The following is a 17,587-nucleotide window of genomic DNA, read 5'->3' as shown; positions in this document are numbered from 1 at the left end:
GCAATGCCCTTGTGGTCAGGCATTAACAGTGCGCCATGTTTTATTGTCGTGTCCCCGCTTTAGTCAATCTCGTGTTGTCCTGTCCCTGCCATCTACTTTACCGGATATTTTAGCTGATGACGCTCGAGCAGCTGCTCGTGTTCTTCGTTTCATTGCTTTGACTGGCTTGTCCAGAGACATCTAACTCCTTCACTTATTTTATCTGCATCTTTGTAAGAACTTTCTGGGCCCCCCCCTTGAGTTTTACTAGATTCTATGTGTTCTAACAATTATGACTGGGCGCTAATGACCTCAGTAGTTGAGCGCCCTTAAACCCCCAAACAAAAAAAGTGGAACTCACTATTTCAGGTCATCGTCGACATCAAAACGATTTCCCTGTAACTTGTCTCTCCAGGTTGTGAATACACCGCTGCCACACGCCCTGAAAGACGACCACGTCGAAGTGGAGGTTTTTTACTGCGGCCTTAATTTTACGGATAATTACCTGAGACTGGGCATCATCAGAAGCGAGGCCTTTCCAGTCGTCATGGGAAGCGAGTGTTGCGGGGTAGTCAGGCGAGTGGGTGCTGGAGTGGACGATCTCGAGGTAAGAGGACTGTAACTTTAGGAGAATGTCGTGCTGCATGTAAACCCAGAGCTCTGAGGTAGCGCGCTGGCTGCGGCAGGCGGGCCGCAAGGTGCTGTGCCTCTGGATGCAGGGCGGGCTGTTCCGGCGCGTGGTGCAGGTGCCGCGCGGCCACTGCTTCGCGCTGCCCGCCAGCGCCACCCTTACGCACTCCGCCGCGCTCGGCCTCGACTGCCTCGTCGCCTACCTCTGCCTGTTCGACCTGGGCAGGCTGCGCAAGGCGGGCGTCGTCTTCATGCAGTCTCTCGCAGGTACAGTACGGCAGCCGTAAATGCTAGCAGCAAGTGGCGATACGTGCCTGTGGGTTGCACACCACAAACATCGATAAACTGTAAAAGCAGTATTACTAAACCCTACCCCAGAACCCCGTATCCCTTGCTGGTTGCCTCTATAACTGCTTCCAGGGCAATAAAAATCTGGTTTTCAAGAGTTTCGTGTAACTATTGTTTCAATTAAAATTTTCGTAATATAATTAAACCTTTCAGTACCAGGTGTGTCTGAAACTTTTCAAAATGATCAATGCCTTTAGGATGAAACCGATGCTATGGTAAAACAGTACACCGGGGGACCTTTACGAATGAACTGGACTGCAACAATTACTGCGTTCGAAGCAACAGTAGGCGTAAAGCTGTGCTCCGTGATTGTAAGAGACTGACTGTGTCTATCACTGCTGTCAAGTGGCTTCGAAATGTAACCATTGGAACAGTATGTACCTTTCGTATGAATTTATATTTTAGACCCATATTTAGGTACTACGAGGGTGAGTCAAATGAAAACCTTAAATTCGTAATTCATTGAAATCTCGCGCCGTTATCCTGTAAGTTCGTAAGCGTGCTGCAAATAGCGTGCAGAATGGCCTGTAGGTGGCAGCATAGTGCAAATGCACACATACCGCCGCAGTATCAGTATAGCGACTTTCACCAGGCAAATGCGTGACGTGCTCCAGTTTCACAGAGTGTCTGCAAGATGGGTGCCACGGCAGCTCACTCCTGAAATGAGAGAACGACGTGTTGATGCTTGTGAAAAACTTCTTCGGCGCTTTGAACGAGAAGGTGACGGATTCCTTGCAAGAATCGTTACTGGGGACGAAATCTGGGTTCACTTCCACCAACCGGAAACGAAGAGAGCGAGCAAGGAATGGCGCCTTTAAGCCCAAAACCAAAGTAATTTCGAACAGAACCATCAGCAGGGAAGGTTATAGTGACTCTTTTGAGACGAAAAAGGCGTCATTTTGGAGCATTACATGCTTAGAGGGACCACTGTCACCAGTGCATCATACACAGATATCTTACAAAAAAATTTGCGCCCTGCAATCAAATCAAAGCGACGCGGATTGCCGTCAGCAGGTGTCCTTCTGCAACATGACAATGCACGGCCCCACACTGCCCGTACAACAGTTGCAACAATCACACACGTGCATTTTGAGTGTCTTCCTCATTCACCATACTCACCAGACCTTGCCCCCCCCCCCCCCCCCCCAAGTGATTCCCATATGTTTGGACGATTCAGAGACGCAATGGGGGGAAAAAAAGATCCATTCTGATAAAGAGGTACTACACGCGGTGCACGAGTGGTTGCGCGCACTACCAAAAGAATTTTTTTCCAAAAAAAATTATTCATTTCGTAGGCGCTGGAGGACTTGCATTGAGCGTGGGGAGATCATGTTGAAAAATGATACAGCTTTATACCACTTCTGCACAATAAATTTTCAAAAAAATTTAAGGTTTTCATTTGACTCACAACTACTACAACTACAACTACAACCACTACACTACACTACACTTCACCACTATAACTTAAGACCTCACGGAAGTTGAAATATGGGACAAGGTATAGAGAAATTGCGAAATTTGTAAAATATATTTCACAAAAGATGACTGTTGGAAATTGTATAACCCTGTGGTTCCAAAGTGAAGCCGTGACTGTAAAAAGATGGATTATTCAATTTTTGCCAGCTTCCTGTATTCGTTGCTTACTACGATAAAGGTCAATTCTGCGAAAATTTTTAAAATGGTTTTATATTGTTGGAACTCAAAGCATTAAAATGTTCACACAATGACGCGTTTTACCGTCAGAAACAATTCTTCCCAAGTGGCGACGTGCAAATTACCGGATTACATTCCTCAAGTATTAGAAGATGGCACTTAGCGAGTCCTAGATAACTTCACACAGAATTTCACAGCTGTACTGAACTTGTCTCTCACTCACCCTCCCAAATGAAAGCAAAAGGGTTATCGCTTACTACATTTCTGCTGTTACTGCAGGCATACTTAAACATCGGGCATGCCAGATAAATTACTGCTTCACCGATTATTCTCAACACAACTGGCAGTGTCCAGATATCACTAACTCTTCAAAATTGTCACTGTTCCATGTATAGTTAGGGAGATAGGAAGTCACAAACGTTCAGATGCGTGAAAAACTAAAGTTTCTTCAAATTGCAGGCAAATTACCCAGACTACATTCATGAAATATTTCATTACAGCAATTAGCGACTTTCAAAAAATTTAAATCATAATTTCAAAACTTCTCTACACGTTTCATCGCTTACAGGCTTCGTCAAATATTTGACAAACATCGGAAATTAGGTGTTGAAACTGCTTTATACATGGGAGGTAGATTCTTTAAGTAATCGGGGGTAAAACCTAAAACCTAAGTCAGCTTCTCTTCAAATGAAAAACCTTCGTCTACACTAACAATAAAATTTTAAAGCTCGCGTGTCTGAACACACTAATCTCCAACACTGCTAGAGGACTTTCATGGGGTTTTCACAGGTAACAGCATCGCCTAGTAATATATGGGCTTTTTTATGAAAATCGAAACACGTTAAAGCAAACGCCATAATATAAAGTTCTATCTAAAATCGTCTCCTCGTCTTCGTAGTTCGGATGTTTAATCACAGCATGGTATTCTAAAGAACCAGAGGGAGCTCTTTCGTAATACGTTAAAGAATTAACAGGTGGAGGTATTTGTTTCTTAACCCAGTGACATATTTTCAGAAGTTTACGCCAGTAAACAGAATTTAGCACCACAAGCTTATCTTCATGAATGTTAAGAGCGAATTTACTTGGCTAGTATCTACGGATGTACTGATTCCGCCTTGAGTATTACAAATATGTTCTTCTTTCGATAACTTTTATTTTTATTCTTTGCTAGGAAAACGAATTCATGAAGTTTGATTTACAATTTGGGTGCCTACTGATTAAATTTTCGTTTCGTTTGCGAATATAAATGCCTAGAAAACTTTCTGGTCCTTTCGAAAAAACCAGAATGGCTAAAAGTCTGAGGACTATGGTCTCTGCAATCGATGAAGGTAACGAGGCAACTTACTGTGATCCCATCATCAGGCGTCCTCACTCTTCAGGAAGTCCTCCCAAAAGCGAGGCGCAATATAGCTCCCAAGTGTCATACATTATCTCGCTCCTCAGAACCCTTCTCGGTTACTTCTAACTCCATAAAAACGGAAATTATGACGAGAGGTGGCAAAGGAGAGTTTTAATAGGCTGAACTCTAACAATTTACCATTTCGCTTTAAACTTGTAAGATTTCCGGTGAATTTATGACTACACGCACAGCACAATACCAGATGTTGTGTGTTATGTACGTGGATTATAGTATCAGCTGCTTTTCATACATCCAGTTCTACGTGGATCTCCCGCGTTAGTGAAGCAAATAACCCTTTCCTTCATGTCACCAATCACACTACTAAAGCTTAAAGTATTCCATATGCATGAAGTGCTGTGCAAAGCTAAAAAGAACCGGACAACGCCAGTTTTCTCAGATTGTTTGAAATAAAACCACCAGATGCCCTAAAATTAAATGTGGACGACAAATAACACCATAAGACAATTATCTTGAACTGATTGCAGATATTAAATATCGTGGAGTCTAAATCAACATGCGTCTGTCCCGATGGCTAACCAAAATTCGACACAGAATCAAGAATCGCAAGAATCGGCTAAAACACGTAACACACTCTCCAAACAACGCAATATGAAACATCTAATGAGACACTTAAAACTCACAGCACTTACTGGTAAAATCGAGCTGAAGACAACGTATAAAATCCTTGACGGAACTATTACAGGATGAAAGAACTTTAAATTGTGCAAGACTTAGTAAGTCAGATACTATAGTCCAGTGCACAAAGGAACAGGCGAATAATGCAACGAAAGAGAATTGCAAGCCAGGAGTGTCAATCACCTCTCACAAGAAACACGAACTAGCAAATGTCTATCAAATAGTTCCAGGTGAGGTGCCTTGGAGAGCTTTACTTTCTCTGGCAGATAAATGCTGGGGCTATAATTTTCGCTTCTCCCACCACCACCACCACCACCACCAAAATCCAAACCAACCGGATCAAGAATAGAAAATATCCCGTCCATTTTTTGGTAGTCTAAAACTATTGCCAAGACAGAAAAAATTAAGGCCTGAAAAGAACATAACGACTAGCCACACATTCTGTATTCAGTAGAAATCATATGAGAAAAGCCACCTAGCCTGCACCTTAGTATCGTGTAGGTTACACCAGAAACGACACGTGGTTGGAATTCCACGTTAAACTGTAGGTCCTGTCTCCCAATAGTGTTACTAGGGTTTCTTACAGTTGTAAAAGTTATCCAGGAGGAACACATTTGCCATTTTACGGAAGTTTCCAGCTCTTCCCAGTATCACCCTGCCTTCCTCCATCGAAAACGAGCTGAGGCGGCTTGGGTAATACTCATCCCTTATCCGAATTAGTAGAGCAAACCCGCCTTTATTGGGGGGGGGGGGGGGGGGGGGTCCTGGATCATGCTCTCAGTTCATCCCGATCCTCAGCCACAGGGCCAGATGCCATCCACATTCTGATGTTGCAGCACCTTTCTCTTGTGGGTACGCATTTTCCACTTAACCGCATCTGGGCAGAATGCACATTTACTGAACGCTAGCGTGAAGCAACCGTCATACCCATCCCCAAGCCCGGTAAGAACAAAAACCTTCCTTCTAGCTACCGCCCAATCTCTTACCAGCTGCGTTTGCATGGTGGTAGAACGTATGATTCATGCCTGGCTGCTGTGGTGGCTCGAGTCTCGCCATTTACTCACGAAAGCACAGTGTAGATTGAGTGCGGCGTTCTGCAGTTGACCACCTCATTACTTTGTCCACCCATGTCATGAATAGTTCTCTGCGGAAATACCAAACTGTAGCCGTGTTTTTTCGATTTGCAGAAGCCATAAGACACCTGCTGGAGAACTGGTATCCTCCATACTCCTTACACGTGGGGCTTCTATCGGCGCCTGTCCCGTTTCCTTTGGTCAGTTTTAAAAGACAGTTTTCAAGGTGCGTGTTTCTTACGCCTTGTCGGACGCCTTCATTCAGGAAAATGCTGTGCCTCAGCGTTCTGTCCTGAGCGTCATCAGCTCTATCCCCCCCTGCGGGTCCGGGGATTAGAATAGGCCCGAGGTATTCCTGCCTGTCGTAAGAGGCGACTAAAAGGAGTCCCACCCCCTCAAGGGGGTCGTTAGCGCCTGCGTCCGGAGACAGACGGTTCCACGACCTCTATTTGTGGTCATTTTGCTTTTTCACTTTTCACTTCATTTCTTCCTTCCTTTGGTTGGTTCATTTCTTTGCTCTTCTCCACCTCACTGTCTTCCTTACTCTTTCCCTTCTCTTCTTCTCCTTGCCTTCTCATTGCCTTCTTCTCCTTGCCTTCTCATTGCCTTCTTCTCCCTGCCTTCTCTGGTCTCCGCCTCGGCGTTTGAGACAGTCTGTCCTCTCTCTCCCTCTCTCCCTCTCTCTCTTCTTTTTCCTCTTCTTCCTTCCTCCCTGTGCGTGCCTGAAGGCCGACCCACGCGTTCGCACGCGTAGCCGGTGACGGAGTAACTCGTAATTCCCCGCCCTGGGTAGACATGTAAGGCACATGTAAGGCCCAGGGAGGGGTGATGGCCTGAGCTGATACCTTCTGACCATGCCGATTGGTCCCTCCGTCTGTTTCTCGGGAGGTGTGACCTGAGGTGTAAACATTCACCTAAGGCGGGAGTGCCCTTTGAGAGGGTCCCCACAAGGAAGGAGCGCGCCATCGGAGACGCTGGCAATCATGGGGATTCCTCCGCAATGGATTTCACACGATCTCTCTCGACTTCTCCCCTAAAACGGAAACATGACCAGCCACCAGTGACAAAAGTACTACCGCTTGCCCCACAGTTCTTCGTCGTTTCTCGATCTGAGGACGGAAAGGATTTTTCCTCTGTCAACCCTTTCGTTATCCAGAACGGCGTAGATGCCATAGCTGGATCTTAGCGTGTAGGCTTTCACGGCCGGCGTCTTCAGTAATTAAAACTTCCGGGCTAAGAGGCCGTGGTCCAATAATAGAAATACTTCTCCCTGACGTTTCGTTGCCAGCTGTGGGCAACATCTGAGGTGAGTCTACGAGTCTACGAGTCGTAGACTCACCTCAGATGATGTTGCCCTCAGCTGGCAACGAAACGTCAGGGAGAAGTATTTCTACTATTGGACCACGGCCTCTTAGCCCGGAAGTTCTAATTACTGATAGCCGGATCTGTCAAATCTTGTACCAGGTTGCGTAACGGTACCTTATTACTAGAAACTGAGAGCGCCTTTCAGGCACAAAAACTGCTTCAGGCCACACTCCTGTACACGTTCCCTGTCCGGGTGGAGGCTCATCAAACTTTGAATTCGTCTCGTGGTGTAGTCTATACTAGCTCCCTCGACGGATTGACTGACGAGGAGATTCAATCTTTCCTCGCTGAGCAGAGCGTGACGGCTGTCCATAGGGTCATGAAAAAGGTCAACAATGACCTTGTACCGACACGGACATTTTTCTTGACCTTCGATAGTGTTAAGCTGCCATCGCGCATCAAGGCGGGCTACGAGGTTATTTCTGTTCGCCCCTATGTCCCGACACCTACGCGCTGCTACCAGCGTCAGCGTTTCAATCACACTCGACAGTCTTGTTCCAATGTGGATAAATGTCACTTGTGGCAGGGATGCCCATGAGGGTGACTGTCCACCTCCGTCTCCTCGTTGTGTGAACTGTCAGGGTGACCATGCCGCATCCTCCTGCGACTGTCCTGTCTATAAGGAAGAACGGTGTATCCAAGAAATTCGGGTCAAAGAGAAAGTGTCCACCTCGGCTGCTCGCAAGCTATTGGCTAGTAGGAAGCCCACGCTGCTCCCAGCGGGGAAATACAGTACTGTCCTCGCCTCTCCTCGGACTACCAGGGAGGTGGCAACCCAGACATGCGATCTGACCTTCAGCACCACGGTCGTCCGTTCGGCCAGTGCTAAGATGGCGCGGTCGACGTCTCCTCTTCCTCCCATCACCCCACAGACACAAGCCCCTTCATCAGCTTCTGCTAAGACGAAGACCCAGAAGTCGGATGCACGGGCCTTCAAGAAGGAACCGTCCCGTGCAGACTTCCTACGTACCTCGACCTCCCAGCCTTCGACCAGTACTTCCACCAAACGTCCTTCCAAGAAGGCTCATAGGAAGCACAGTTCTCCTTCTCCGCCACAGCGCATTTCTCCTGCGCCACCCAGCGGTTGCCGCCCCAGGCCGTCATCCGTTTCGCCTGGCCGCACCGCTAGTAGCCGAACATCTGGCCGTTCACCGGCGGAGGAAGCTCCCCCTCCCAGCCATCTTCCCAAGATGGCCGATGAACCTATAGACCCAATGGACGATGACTGTCCGCCTACTGATAGCGGCGGCAGTGCTCGCTCGAAGCCAGGCCCTCAGCGGCCTTCGAGGTGACCTTCTTTCATCTTCCTTTTCTTCTTACGATGGCACTTATTCACTGGAATATTCGCAGCATTCGCTCCAACCGAGAGGACTTGAAGTTGCTGCTCCGCTTACACCGTCCGCTCGTCGTAGCCCTCCATGCGATCAAATTGCCTTGGCACACTACACCTCTGTGCGTTTTGACGTACCCCCCTGTGGAAGGTATCCCGGCTCATGGAGGAGTTATGTTGCTGGTCCGGGATGATATTTCTACGATACCATCACGTTGCACACCGGTCTGCAGGCAGTTGCCATCCGCATTACTCTCCCCACTTTTACATTTTCCATTTGTACCGTTTACACTCCATCGTCATCTGCCGTTACCAGGGCAGACATGATGCAACTTATTGCTCAGCTACCTGCACCATTTTTAACTGGCGACTTCAATGCCCACCATCCCCTTTGGGGCTCTCCAGCATCCTGCCCGAGGGGCTCCCTGTTAGCAGACCTTTTCAACCAGCTCAATCTTCTCTGCCTCAATACTGGCGCCCCTACTTTTCTTTCGGACACATCTCACAGCTATTCCCATTTAGACCTCTCTATATGTACTACCCAACTTGCACGCCGGTTTGAGTGGTATGCACTTTCTGATACATATTCGAGCGACCACTTCCCGTGTGTTATCCATCTCCTGCAGCATACCCCCTCTCCGTGCTCATCTAGTTGGACCATCTCCAAAGCAGACTGGGGGCTCTTCTCTTCCAGGGCGACGTTTCAGGATCAAACCTTCACAAGCTGCGATCGTCAGGTCGCACACCTCACGGAAGTCATTCTCGCTGCTGCTGAATATTCCATCCCTCACCCTACTTCTTCTCCACGTCGCGTACCGGTCCCCTGGTGGACTGCAGCATGTAGAGACGCTTTACGTGCTCGTCGACGTGCTTTACGCACCTTTAAACGCCACCCTACAGTGGCGAATTGTATCAATTATAAACGATTACGTGCACAGTGTCGTCGTATTATTAAAGAAAGCAAGAAAGCCAGCTGGGCTGCTTTCACAAGCACCTTCAACAGTTTTACTCCTTCTGTTGTCTGGGGTAGCCTGCGCCGGCTATCTGGCACTAAGGTCCACTCACCAGTTTCTGGCTTGACGGTCGCGAATGACGTCCTTGTGGCCCCTGAGGATGTCTCCAATGCCTTCGGCCGCTTTTTCGCCGAGGTTTCGAGCTCCGCTCATTACCACCCTGCCTTCCTCCCCCGCAAACAGGCAGAGGAGGCTAGGCCACCTAACTTCCGCTCCTCGAATCGTGAAAGTTATAATGCCCCATTCACCATGCGGGAACTCGAAAACGCACTTGGCCAATCACGGTCCTCCGCTCCGGGGCCTGATTCTATTCATATTCAGATGCTGAAGAACCTTTCTCCTGCGGGTATAGGTTTTCTTCTTCGTACTTACAATCGCATCTGGATTGAGGGACATGTTCCCGCATGCTGGCGCGAGTCTATTGTTGTCCCGATTCCTAAACCGGGGAAGGACAAGCACTTGCCTTCCAGTTATCGACCCATCTCGCTTACCAGCTGTGTCTGTAAAGTGATGGAGCGAATGGTTAACTCTCGATTGGTTTGGCTGCTCGAGTCTCGACGCCTACTTACCAATGTACAATGTGGATTTCGTAGGCGCCGCTCTGCTGTTGACCATCTGGTTACCTTGTCGACCTTCATTATGAATAACTTCTTGCGGAAGCGCCCGACCGCGGCTGTGTTCTTTGATTTGGAGAAGGCTTACGACACCTGTTGGAGGGCGGGCATTCTCCGCACCATGCATACATGGGGCCTTCGCGGTCGCCTCCCTCTTTTTATTCGTTCCTTTTTAATGGATCGACAGTTCAGGGTACGTGTGTGTTCTGTCCTGTCAGACACCTTTCGCCAGGAGAATGGGGTGCCACAGGGCTCAGTTTTGAGCGTCGCTCTCTTCGCCATCGCGATCAATCCAATAATGGATTACCTCCCAGCTGATGTATCAGGCTCCCTTTTCGTGGACGATTTTACCGTCTATTGCAGCGCGCAGCGTACATGTTTCCTGGAGCGCTGTCTTCAGCGTTCTCTTGACCGTCTTTACTCCTGGAGTGTCGCCAATGGCTTCCGTTTTTCTGCTGAGAAGACGGTCTGTATTAACTTCTGGCGCTACAAAGAGTTTCTCCCACCGTCCTTACGACTCGGTCCCGTTGCTCTCCCAATCGTGGAGACAACAAAATTTTTTAAGTCTTACATTTGACAGGAAACTTAACTGGTCTCCACATGTCATATATGGCTGCCCGTTGTACCCGTTCTTTAAATGTCCTTAGTGTTCTCAGTGGTATGTCGTGGGGAGCGGATCGAACCGTGCTGCTTCGTCTATATCGGTCGATCGTCCGCTCCAAGCTGGATTATGGGAGCTTCGTATACTCCACTGCACGGCCATCCATCTTACGCCACCTCAACTGCATTCAACATCGGGGTTTACGACTTGGGATCGGAGCGTTTTACACTAGTCCCGTAGAGAGTCTTCATGCTGACGCTGGCGAATTGCCACTCACCTACCGGCGCGATATACTACTTTGTCGGTATGCCTGTCGGCTACTGTCAATGCCCGACCACCCGTCTTATCGTTCCTTTTTTGACGACTCTCTCGACCGTCAATACGGGTTGTATGTCTCTGCCCTGCTACCCCCTGGAGTTCGCTTTCGTCGCCTCCTTCAACACCTTAATTTTTCACTCCCTGCAACCTTTCGAGTGGGCGAGAGCCACACGCCACCTTGGCTCCAGGCTCAGGTCCGCGTTCACCTTGACCTCAGCTTGCTCCCAAAAGAGGTTACCCCCGGTTCGGTCTACCACTCCCGTTTTGTTGAACTTCGTTCGAAGTTCATCAATATGACCTTCATTTATACAGATGGCCCAAAGACCAATGACGGGGTCGGGTGTTCTTTTATTGTCGGGGCACAAAGTTTCAAATACCGGCTCCATGGCCATTGTTCGGTCTTCACAGCTGAGCTCTTTGCCCTCTACCAGGCTGTTCTTTACATCTGCCGCCACCGACATTCTGCTCATGTCATCTGCTCAGATTCCCTGAGCGCCATCCAGAGCCTCAGTGATCCGTATCCGGTTCACCCTTTCGTGCACCGGATCCAACGCTCTCTTCAGCAGCTGGTGGACGTCGGTTCTCCAGTTAGCTTTATGTTGGTCCCTGGCCATGTCGGTATCCCTGGGAACGAAGCTGCAGATGCCGCGGCAAAGGCTGCGCCGGCGCCGTTCTGCCCATGTGGGCAATTGCTGACGGTCCGCCACATTTTAATGTCCTGTCCGGATTTTAACACACTGCGTCTAGATCTTAACCTGCCATGTACTCTAGATGCCATTTTAGCGGATGACCCACGAGCAGCTGCTCGCATTCTTCGTTTTATCAATTTGACAAACCTCTCTAAGGACATTTGATGATGCTGTTTTTAATCCTATGCCTGTCAGTCTCTTTTATCGTGTTTTCCCTTTCAGTTGTTGTTTTAAACTTCTGCCTCGCGGTGCATTCTTAACGTAGTCAGGGCGCTAATGACCATTGAAGTTGTGCGCCCTAAAACCACAAAAAAAACTCTGCAATCGCCATCAACCCTATAATGGTCTGTCCCCCGTCGGGCATCTCCGGCTCGCTTTGTCTCTCCACGGACCTGTCTCACTGGGTGGCGTCTTCAGCGCAGTCTTGGTCTTCACTCCTGGAGCATCGCCAATGACTTTAGCTTTTCCACTGACAAAACTGTATGAATTTCTGGCTGCGCAAATAGTTTCCTCCACCATCTCATCTTGAGCCTGTTACGCTTCCATTCGTTCACACTGCGAAATGCACTATAGGAAACACTCTTGATCCTCCCATGTCTCGTATCTGGCAGGCCACTGTATGCAGTCCATCAGTGTCTTAGGTGTCCTCAATGGTACTTACTGGGGTGCCGATTGAACCACCCTCCTCCGTTTGTACCGGTCCCTTGTCAGTTTTAAAATCGACTATGGGTACTTCATTTATGCATCTGCACGCCCATCCCTTTTACGCCGTCTCAACACTATACATCATGGCATCTGTTTGGTCATGGGCGCCTTTTACACCAGTCTGGTTGAGTCTCTATGCTAAAGCAGCTGAACTACCACTGTCCTACCGCCGTCACTTTCTCCTCAGCAGGTATGCATGCCGTTTGTATAAAATGCGTAGCCACCCCTCGTAAGCCGCCTTCTTTGGTGATTCCTTAGATCGTCTGTTACCTCCTGGAGTCCACTTTCGCCACTTAATACGGCGGCTTAACTTCACGCTACCTGCGACTTTCCCAGTGGGTGTGAACCATTCACGACTTGGCTTCGTGAAGAGGCCCATGTTAACCTTGGCCTCTATTCGCTTCCTAAGAACACTACTCCAGGCTCGGTCTATTACCTTCAGTTTCACGACCTTCCCATGGAACTTAGGGATAGTACCTTCGTGTTCACTAATGGCTCTGACTGTGGGATCGGGTGTGCTTTCGTCATTGGCCCCCGTGTCTTTCAATACCGGCTTCAGGCACACTCCTTAGTCCTTACAGCCAAGGTTTCCGCCTTGCATCAGGCCAAGGAGTACATCCGGCGACACAGCCTTCCCAATTGTATTCTCTGCTCAGACGCACTCAAGCGCCCTCCAAAGTATCTTTGCTGTACACTGCTCATCCCTTAGTGCAGCGGGTCCAGGAAAACTGTCAGTTGCTCACTCTTCGTGGAGCCAATGTCATGGTTCTGTGGGGTCCCTGGTTTTGTTGGTCTGAAAGGAAACGAGGCTGCTGACGCTGTCAATGCAGCAGTTCTCGTACCTCTGCCCGTGAGTTCCTCTATTCCCTCCTATGATCTCTGCGTTGCGTCTATCAGGAGGTAGTGTCCCTTTGGCATCGCCAATGGTTCCACCTTCACGGGAAGAAGCTTCGGCTTGTTAAGCCTCTCCCGGCGCCTTGCAGGAACTCCTCTCGGCTCTCCCCGCTGGGAGATTATTTTAACTCGGCTGGGTATTGGGCACTGCCTTTTTAGCCATCATTTGCTCATTGGCGCTGCCCCACCACTTTGTACGCATTGGACCCAAACTTTCACTGTCCGCAACTTCCTGCTGGAATGCCCTTTTACCAATTTACGTTCTAGCTTGGGTTTTCCATATGATTTCAGACGTTTTAGCAAATGACGCGCGGGCTGTCCACCGCATTTTACTTTTTATCTGCCGAAGCAATATGGCGAAGACCAATCAATGTTTAGTTTTGGGCCTCCATTTTCGTATGGTGTTTCTTACCTTTTTCCATGTTCCTTGTTTAGCTCTCCTATTCTGTCCATTGGGAATGAAGTATAGTCGTTTCCCTCTCTAATTTTGACTTGGGCGCGTATGACTCCAGTTGCTTTTTGCGCCCTAAAACAAAACAAACTAAAGGCCTTTTTTGAGGGACCAAACGCGTGATAATACGATTGACAGAGCTGCACAGTGGATGCTCGAGCGTCTCCCACTTGAACTGTGCAGCTTGCATATAACGTTTTCTACATGTGGATGTGCATTATCATGAAGCAGCGCACTTGCTGCAATTTTCTCGGAATTGCCGCCATAACTGCTAGCAGTGATGTATTCTGCATTCCCCAGTAATGGCGACACCTGGTTCTTTGAAATTAATAAGCAATGGGCTCTGATAATCGAACAGGATGAGTATCACCTTAGCAGCGAGTGGCTTGCTCTTGAACTCGTTGGGATGAAGGGACGATGGACGACACCCCTACATCATCATTGGATTAGGCTGATTCACAGTGGTGGCACCAGCTTTCACCGCCGGAAAAAATTTTCAAGGACCTTGTTGTGTTCAAAACTTAAACACATCTGGTGCTTCAGTCACACAGCTGTAAGGTTTGCTTCTTGTTAGATGTTCAACACCCCAGGTATCCACTGGCTGCAGACTTGATGGCATCCTAACATCTGTTGGGTACAGTATTGCACGCTACCGACGCTGATGTAAGGATCCTCTGCTAGCGCACGAATGGTTACGCGTCGGTCAACCCTAATCGCTCTATCAACCGTCAGATTGTTTTTCGTAATGGATGACGCTGACCACCCAGTTCGGCTGGCGTCTTGTCTGTGACCAGCATGGAACTTGGCGCACCATTTCACAACAGTGGTTTCAGACACAGTGCACACAATCTTCATTCTCTGGTGTTTGTCCTTCGGCAGCCAAGAACAGAATAACAGTAAGCTGATCCTGTTTCAAAGCATTTGGTAATAACGTCGCCGTAGTTGATTTCCGCATTATGGTATCTGTACTGACACCGCAGTCGCAATACGTTGTATACACGCTGCAATGACGCTCTCAAACGGAAACTTATTGGTCGTCCCTTACCTCTAGTAAGCCACACCCTGAGCAACTCCGTCTTTTACCTTTTCATGCTTACTGTTTTTGTCGTTATTGCGCTGTCAAAACCCTTTCTACTATCCAAGGTTTGCAACACGAATTTCATCGTTAATATCTGCACCAAAATTTCTTCGCCAATAATTCCAGAATAAAGCTTAATACCTTTGAGAATTCCTAGCAAATTAACTGTTGCACTGGGACTAGAATCTGGAGCTCACCATTCTATCACTGGTCTTACTGACTGCTCTATTCAGGCCAGACGAAGAGCTCACTCACAGCTCCAGCTGCTATATCATATCCAAACTCGAGTACCTTCTGGTATGTTTTGCTAGACTAGCGCTTCCGAAAAAAAGATAGTCGCATCCTATGGCGTTCCAAACGCAATAAGTCACGCCTCCACTTCTTGCTGGAGAGATTAATCCAACGACGTGTGGAAAAGAGCTTCACTGATCTGCAGGGAGGAAGGGGAGGTATTGGCAACAGTGAAACTGAGAGGGTGGTTTGTCATTTATGCCTTCAGAACTCTCAGTATCATTGTCTGCAAAAGGCAAGGTTACCAGTCAGATCTGGTCTAGCACACAGTTTCAAATGATTTTTCACGATAATTACTACTTACCGAGAGCCTTGTAAGCCGAAAACCGGTTCACAAGATTAGCAATGATGCCGGTCGTCCACCTTCCACTTCCGTACAGCGCTAAATTCCAGACAAAATCTTTAGTCATCCCTGCTCTTCAATTTGCTTCGTCCACACGGGGGTGTACTCTTTCATAACACCGCAATGAAGGGCATTTAGGGATGTTTGTGTACCAGGTTTGTGACACTCGAGCTGTTCCCAAGTTTCGTCGGTATCCGATTTGTGTTCTAGATGTAGGACTGATATTTAATCGAATCAGCTCTCCTCACGGTAAGCAGTGGGATTCGGGTACTTCTTACAACTGGGATTGATAGTCAAATCTCTAGAATTACCGGGAGCCCCTAGAAGATCCTTCCTATAGCTTGCACGGGTGTGCCTGTTGCTCCACATGTAAAGGAGGTTACGTCAGGTGTCAGAACTGTTGGGCTCTTATAACTGTTATCTGGTTTGTGTAAGAGTTGTAAAAAAACCTTTCGGTTTGCTGCGTTTTATCTCTAACATCAAAATGTCTGTTTCAAAATCAACATTGTCAAAAGCCTTTCTCTAAATCTACAATTGACATAAACTTAGAATCGCCTTTAATCAATCTATCTTCTAAGATAAGTCGGTGGATCAGTATTGCCTTGGATGTTAGTGTATTATTACGAAACCCAAATTGATCTCAAAGGCAGTCTCTAAAGTTTTATTCTTCTATGAATGATTCGTGTTACAAAATAGTGACTGACTGATACATAAAACTAATGGTTAGATAGTATTCACACAAGTCAGTATTTGCTTTAGTTTGAACTGGAATTACTACACCCTTTTACCTGTCTCACATGTACTGCGCAGCACCTGGAATACACTTATCATACGTGGCTCTCCCAAGGATTATAATTATTGCCCATTAGGTCTGTCAAATACTTCTTGCAGTATCATCTCATCTTTACCTTCTTCGTTTCTTCTCATTTTATGATTCTGTCCTTAGTTTTCCCTTATAGCGACGCTTTATATTTCCTTCAACCTATTTTCCGCTTTGCTTAGTACTGGCTTACCATCTGAGCTTTTGATATTCATGAAGTTACTTGTTTCCATCAACGGGCTCTTTAATTTTCGTGTAAACGGAGTTTCTTTTCGTTAGTTATGCATGCTTTTGTGGCCTATCATTCCTCCTCTATCCATTCCTGCTTAACTGTTCTGCACTGGATACCATTTTGGGCGACCTAACAGGAACTGAATAATCGACTAAAATTTTTAGACAGGAAGAAATTGCCAGCGGTATAAAATCTGTTGAAAATGTGCTTAAGTGAAAAACACCATCTACCGTTACTATCATATGTCTGGGTAGATCGCCTCCGTCAGAAGTTCTCATCTTGCCATCAATTTCTCCAGTTCATTTAAATGAAGATAGTTTTCTTCTATTGTACACGTCTTCCCTACAATTTCTTTCAGCGGGTGTCATTCGTGCATCTGATTCTTCAGAAGATTTATGTCGATATTTACTGACCTCAGGCAATGATTCTCTATTAACTTGCGTTGGAACTGAAGGTAAGCAGTAGTTTACAAAAAAGTTCCACAGGCATTGCTCATTGAAGACCTCGTGCTACCTGAGACATCAATCTCCCTTCCCTTAAAGTTCCTTTACAGCCCTCTTCCGTCTGTATAGTTTCGACCCTCAAGCCTTGGATCACCGTATGTAGTGCTAGAGACGCGCAGCCTGAAGACAACCAGGCACCAGTTAAATTTGCGCGTTGATGGGTTTTTTGCCTGTTGTTTCCCCTAGCGTGAGAGTTTCACGCAAACAGTAATTTACTCTTAATTGTACTTAGTCACAGAAATCTCTCTTAACATAGCAAGCAGTGAATTGTCATTCTCGAGACTGAGGGAGAGTGACACGCTTCGTAGGTGGCGTGGGCACGGCCGTGGCGCAGCTGGCTCGGACGGTGCCGCTGGTCACGGTGCTGGGGACGGCCTCTGAGTCAAAGCACGACAAGCTGTGGCGCCTGGGGGTGAACGGCGTGTACCGCCACGAGGAGGACTACGTGGAGCGCATCCTGAGCCTCTACCCTGAGGGCGTCGATGTCGCCATCGTCCGCAGTGGAGGGGCGGAGACCGAAAAATTCCTGAGGCTGCTCAAGCCTTGCGGAAGACTGATCACTATCGGTGAGTACGCGAATTGCTGGTCTGTCACTAAATTGTTCTTAAGACAGTTCTAAGAT

At 47.6% G+C, this 17,587-nt stretch overlaps 1 protein-coding gene across 1 annotated transcript; it reads left to right on the top strand.

Moving 5' to 3' along the window:
- Positions 1-526: 526 nt before the first annotated feature.
- Positions 527-17,584, top strand: LOC126481870 (synaptic vesicle membrane protein VAT-1 homolog). The gene is made up of 3 exons (XM_050105829.1): positions 527-586; positions 636-876; positions 17,274-17,584. Exons 1-3 carry the CDS (start codon positions 527-529, stop codon positions 17,582-17,584), a joined length of 612 nt encoding a protein of 203 aa, XP_049961786.1.
- Positions 17,585-17,587: the final 3 nt, after the last annotated feature.

This window comes from Schistocerca serialis, chromosome 5, assembly GCF_023864345.2.
Source record: "Schistocerca serialis cubense isolate TAMUIC-IGC-003099 chromosome 5, iqSchSeri2.2, whole genome shotgun sequence".
NCBI lineage: Eukaryota > Metazoa > Arthropoda > Insecta > Orthoptera > Acrididae > Schistocerca > Schistocerca serialis.
This window is presented reverse-complemented; position numbering and strand designations above follow the sequence as displayed.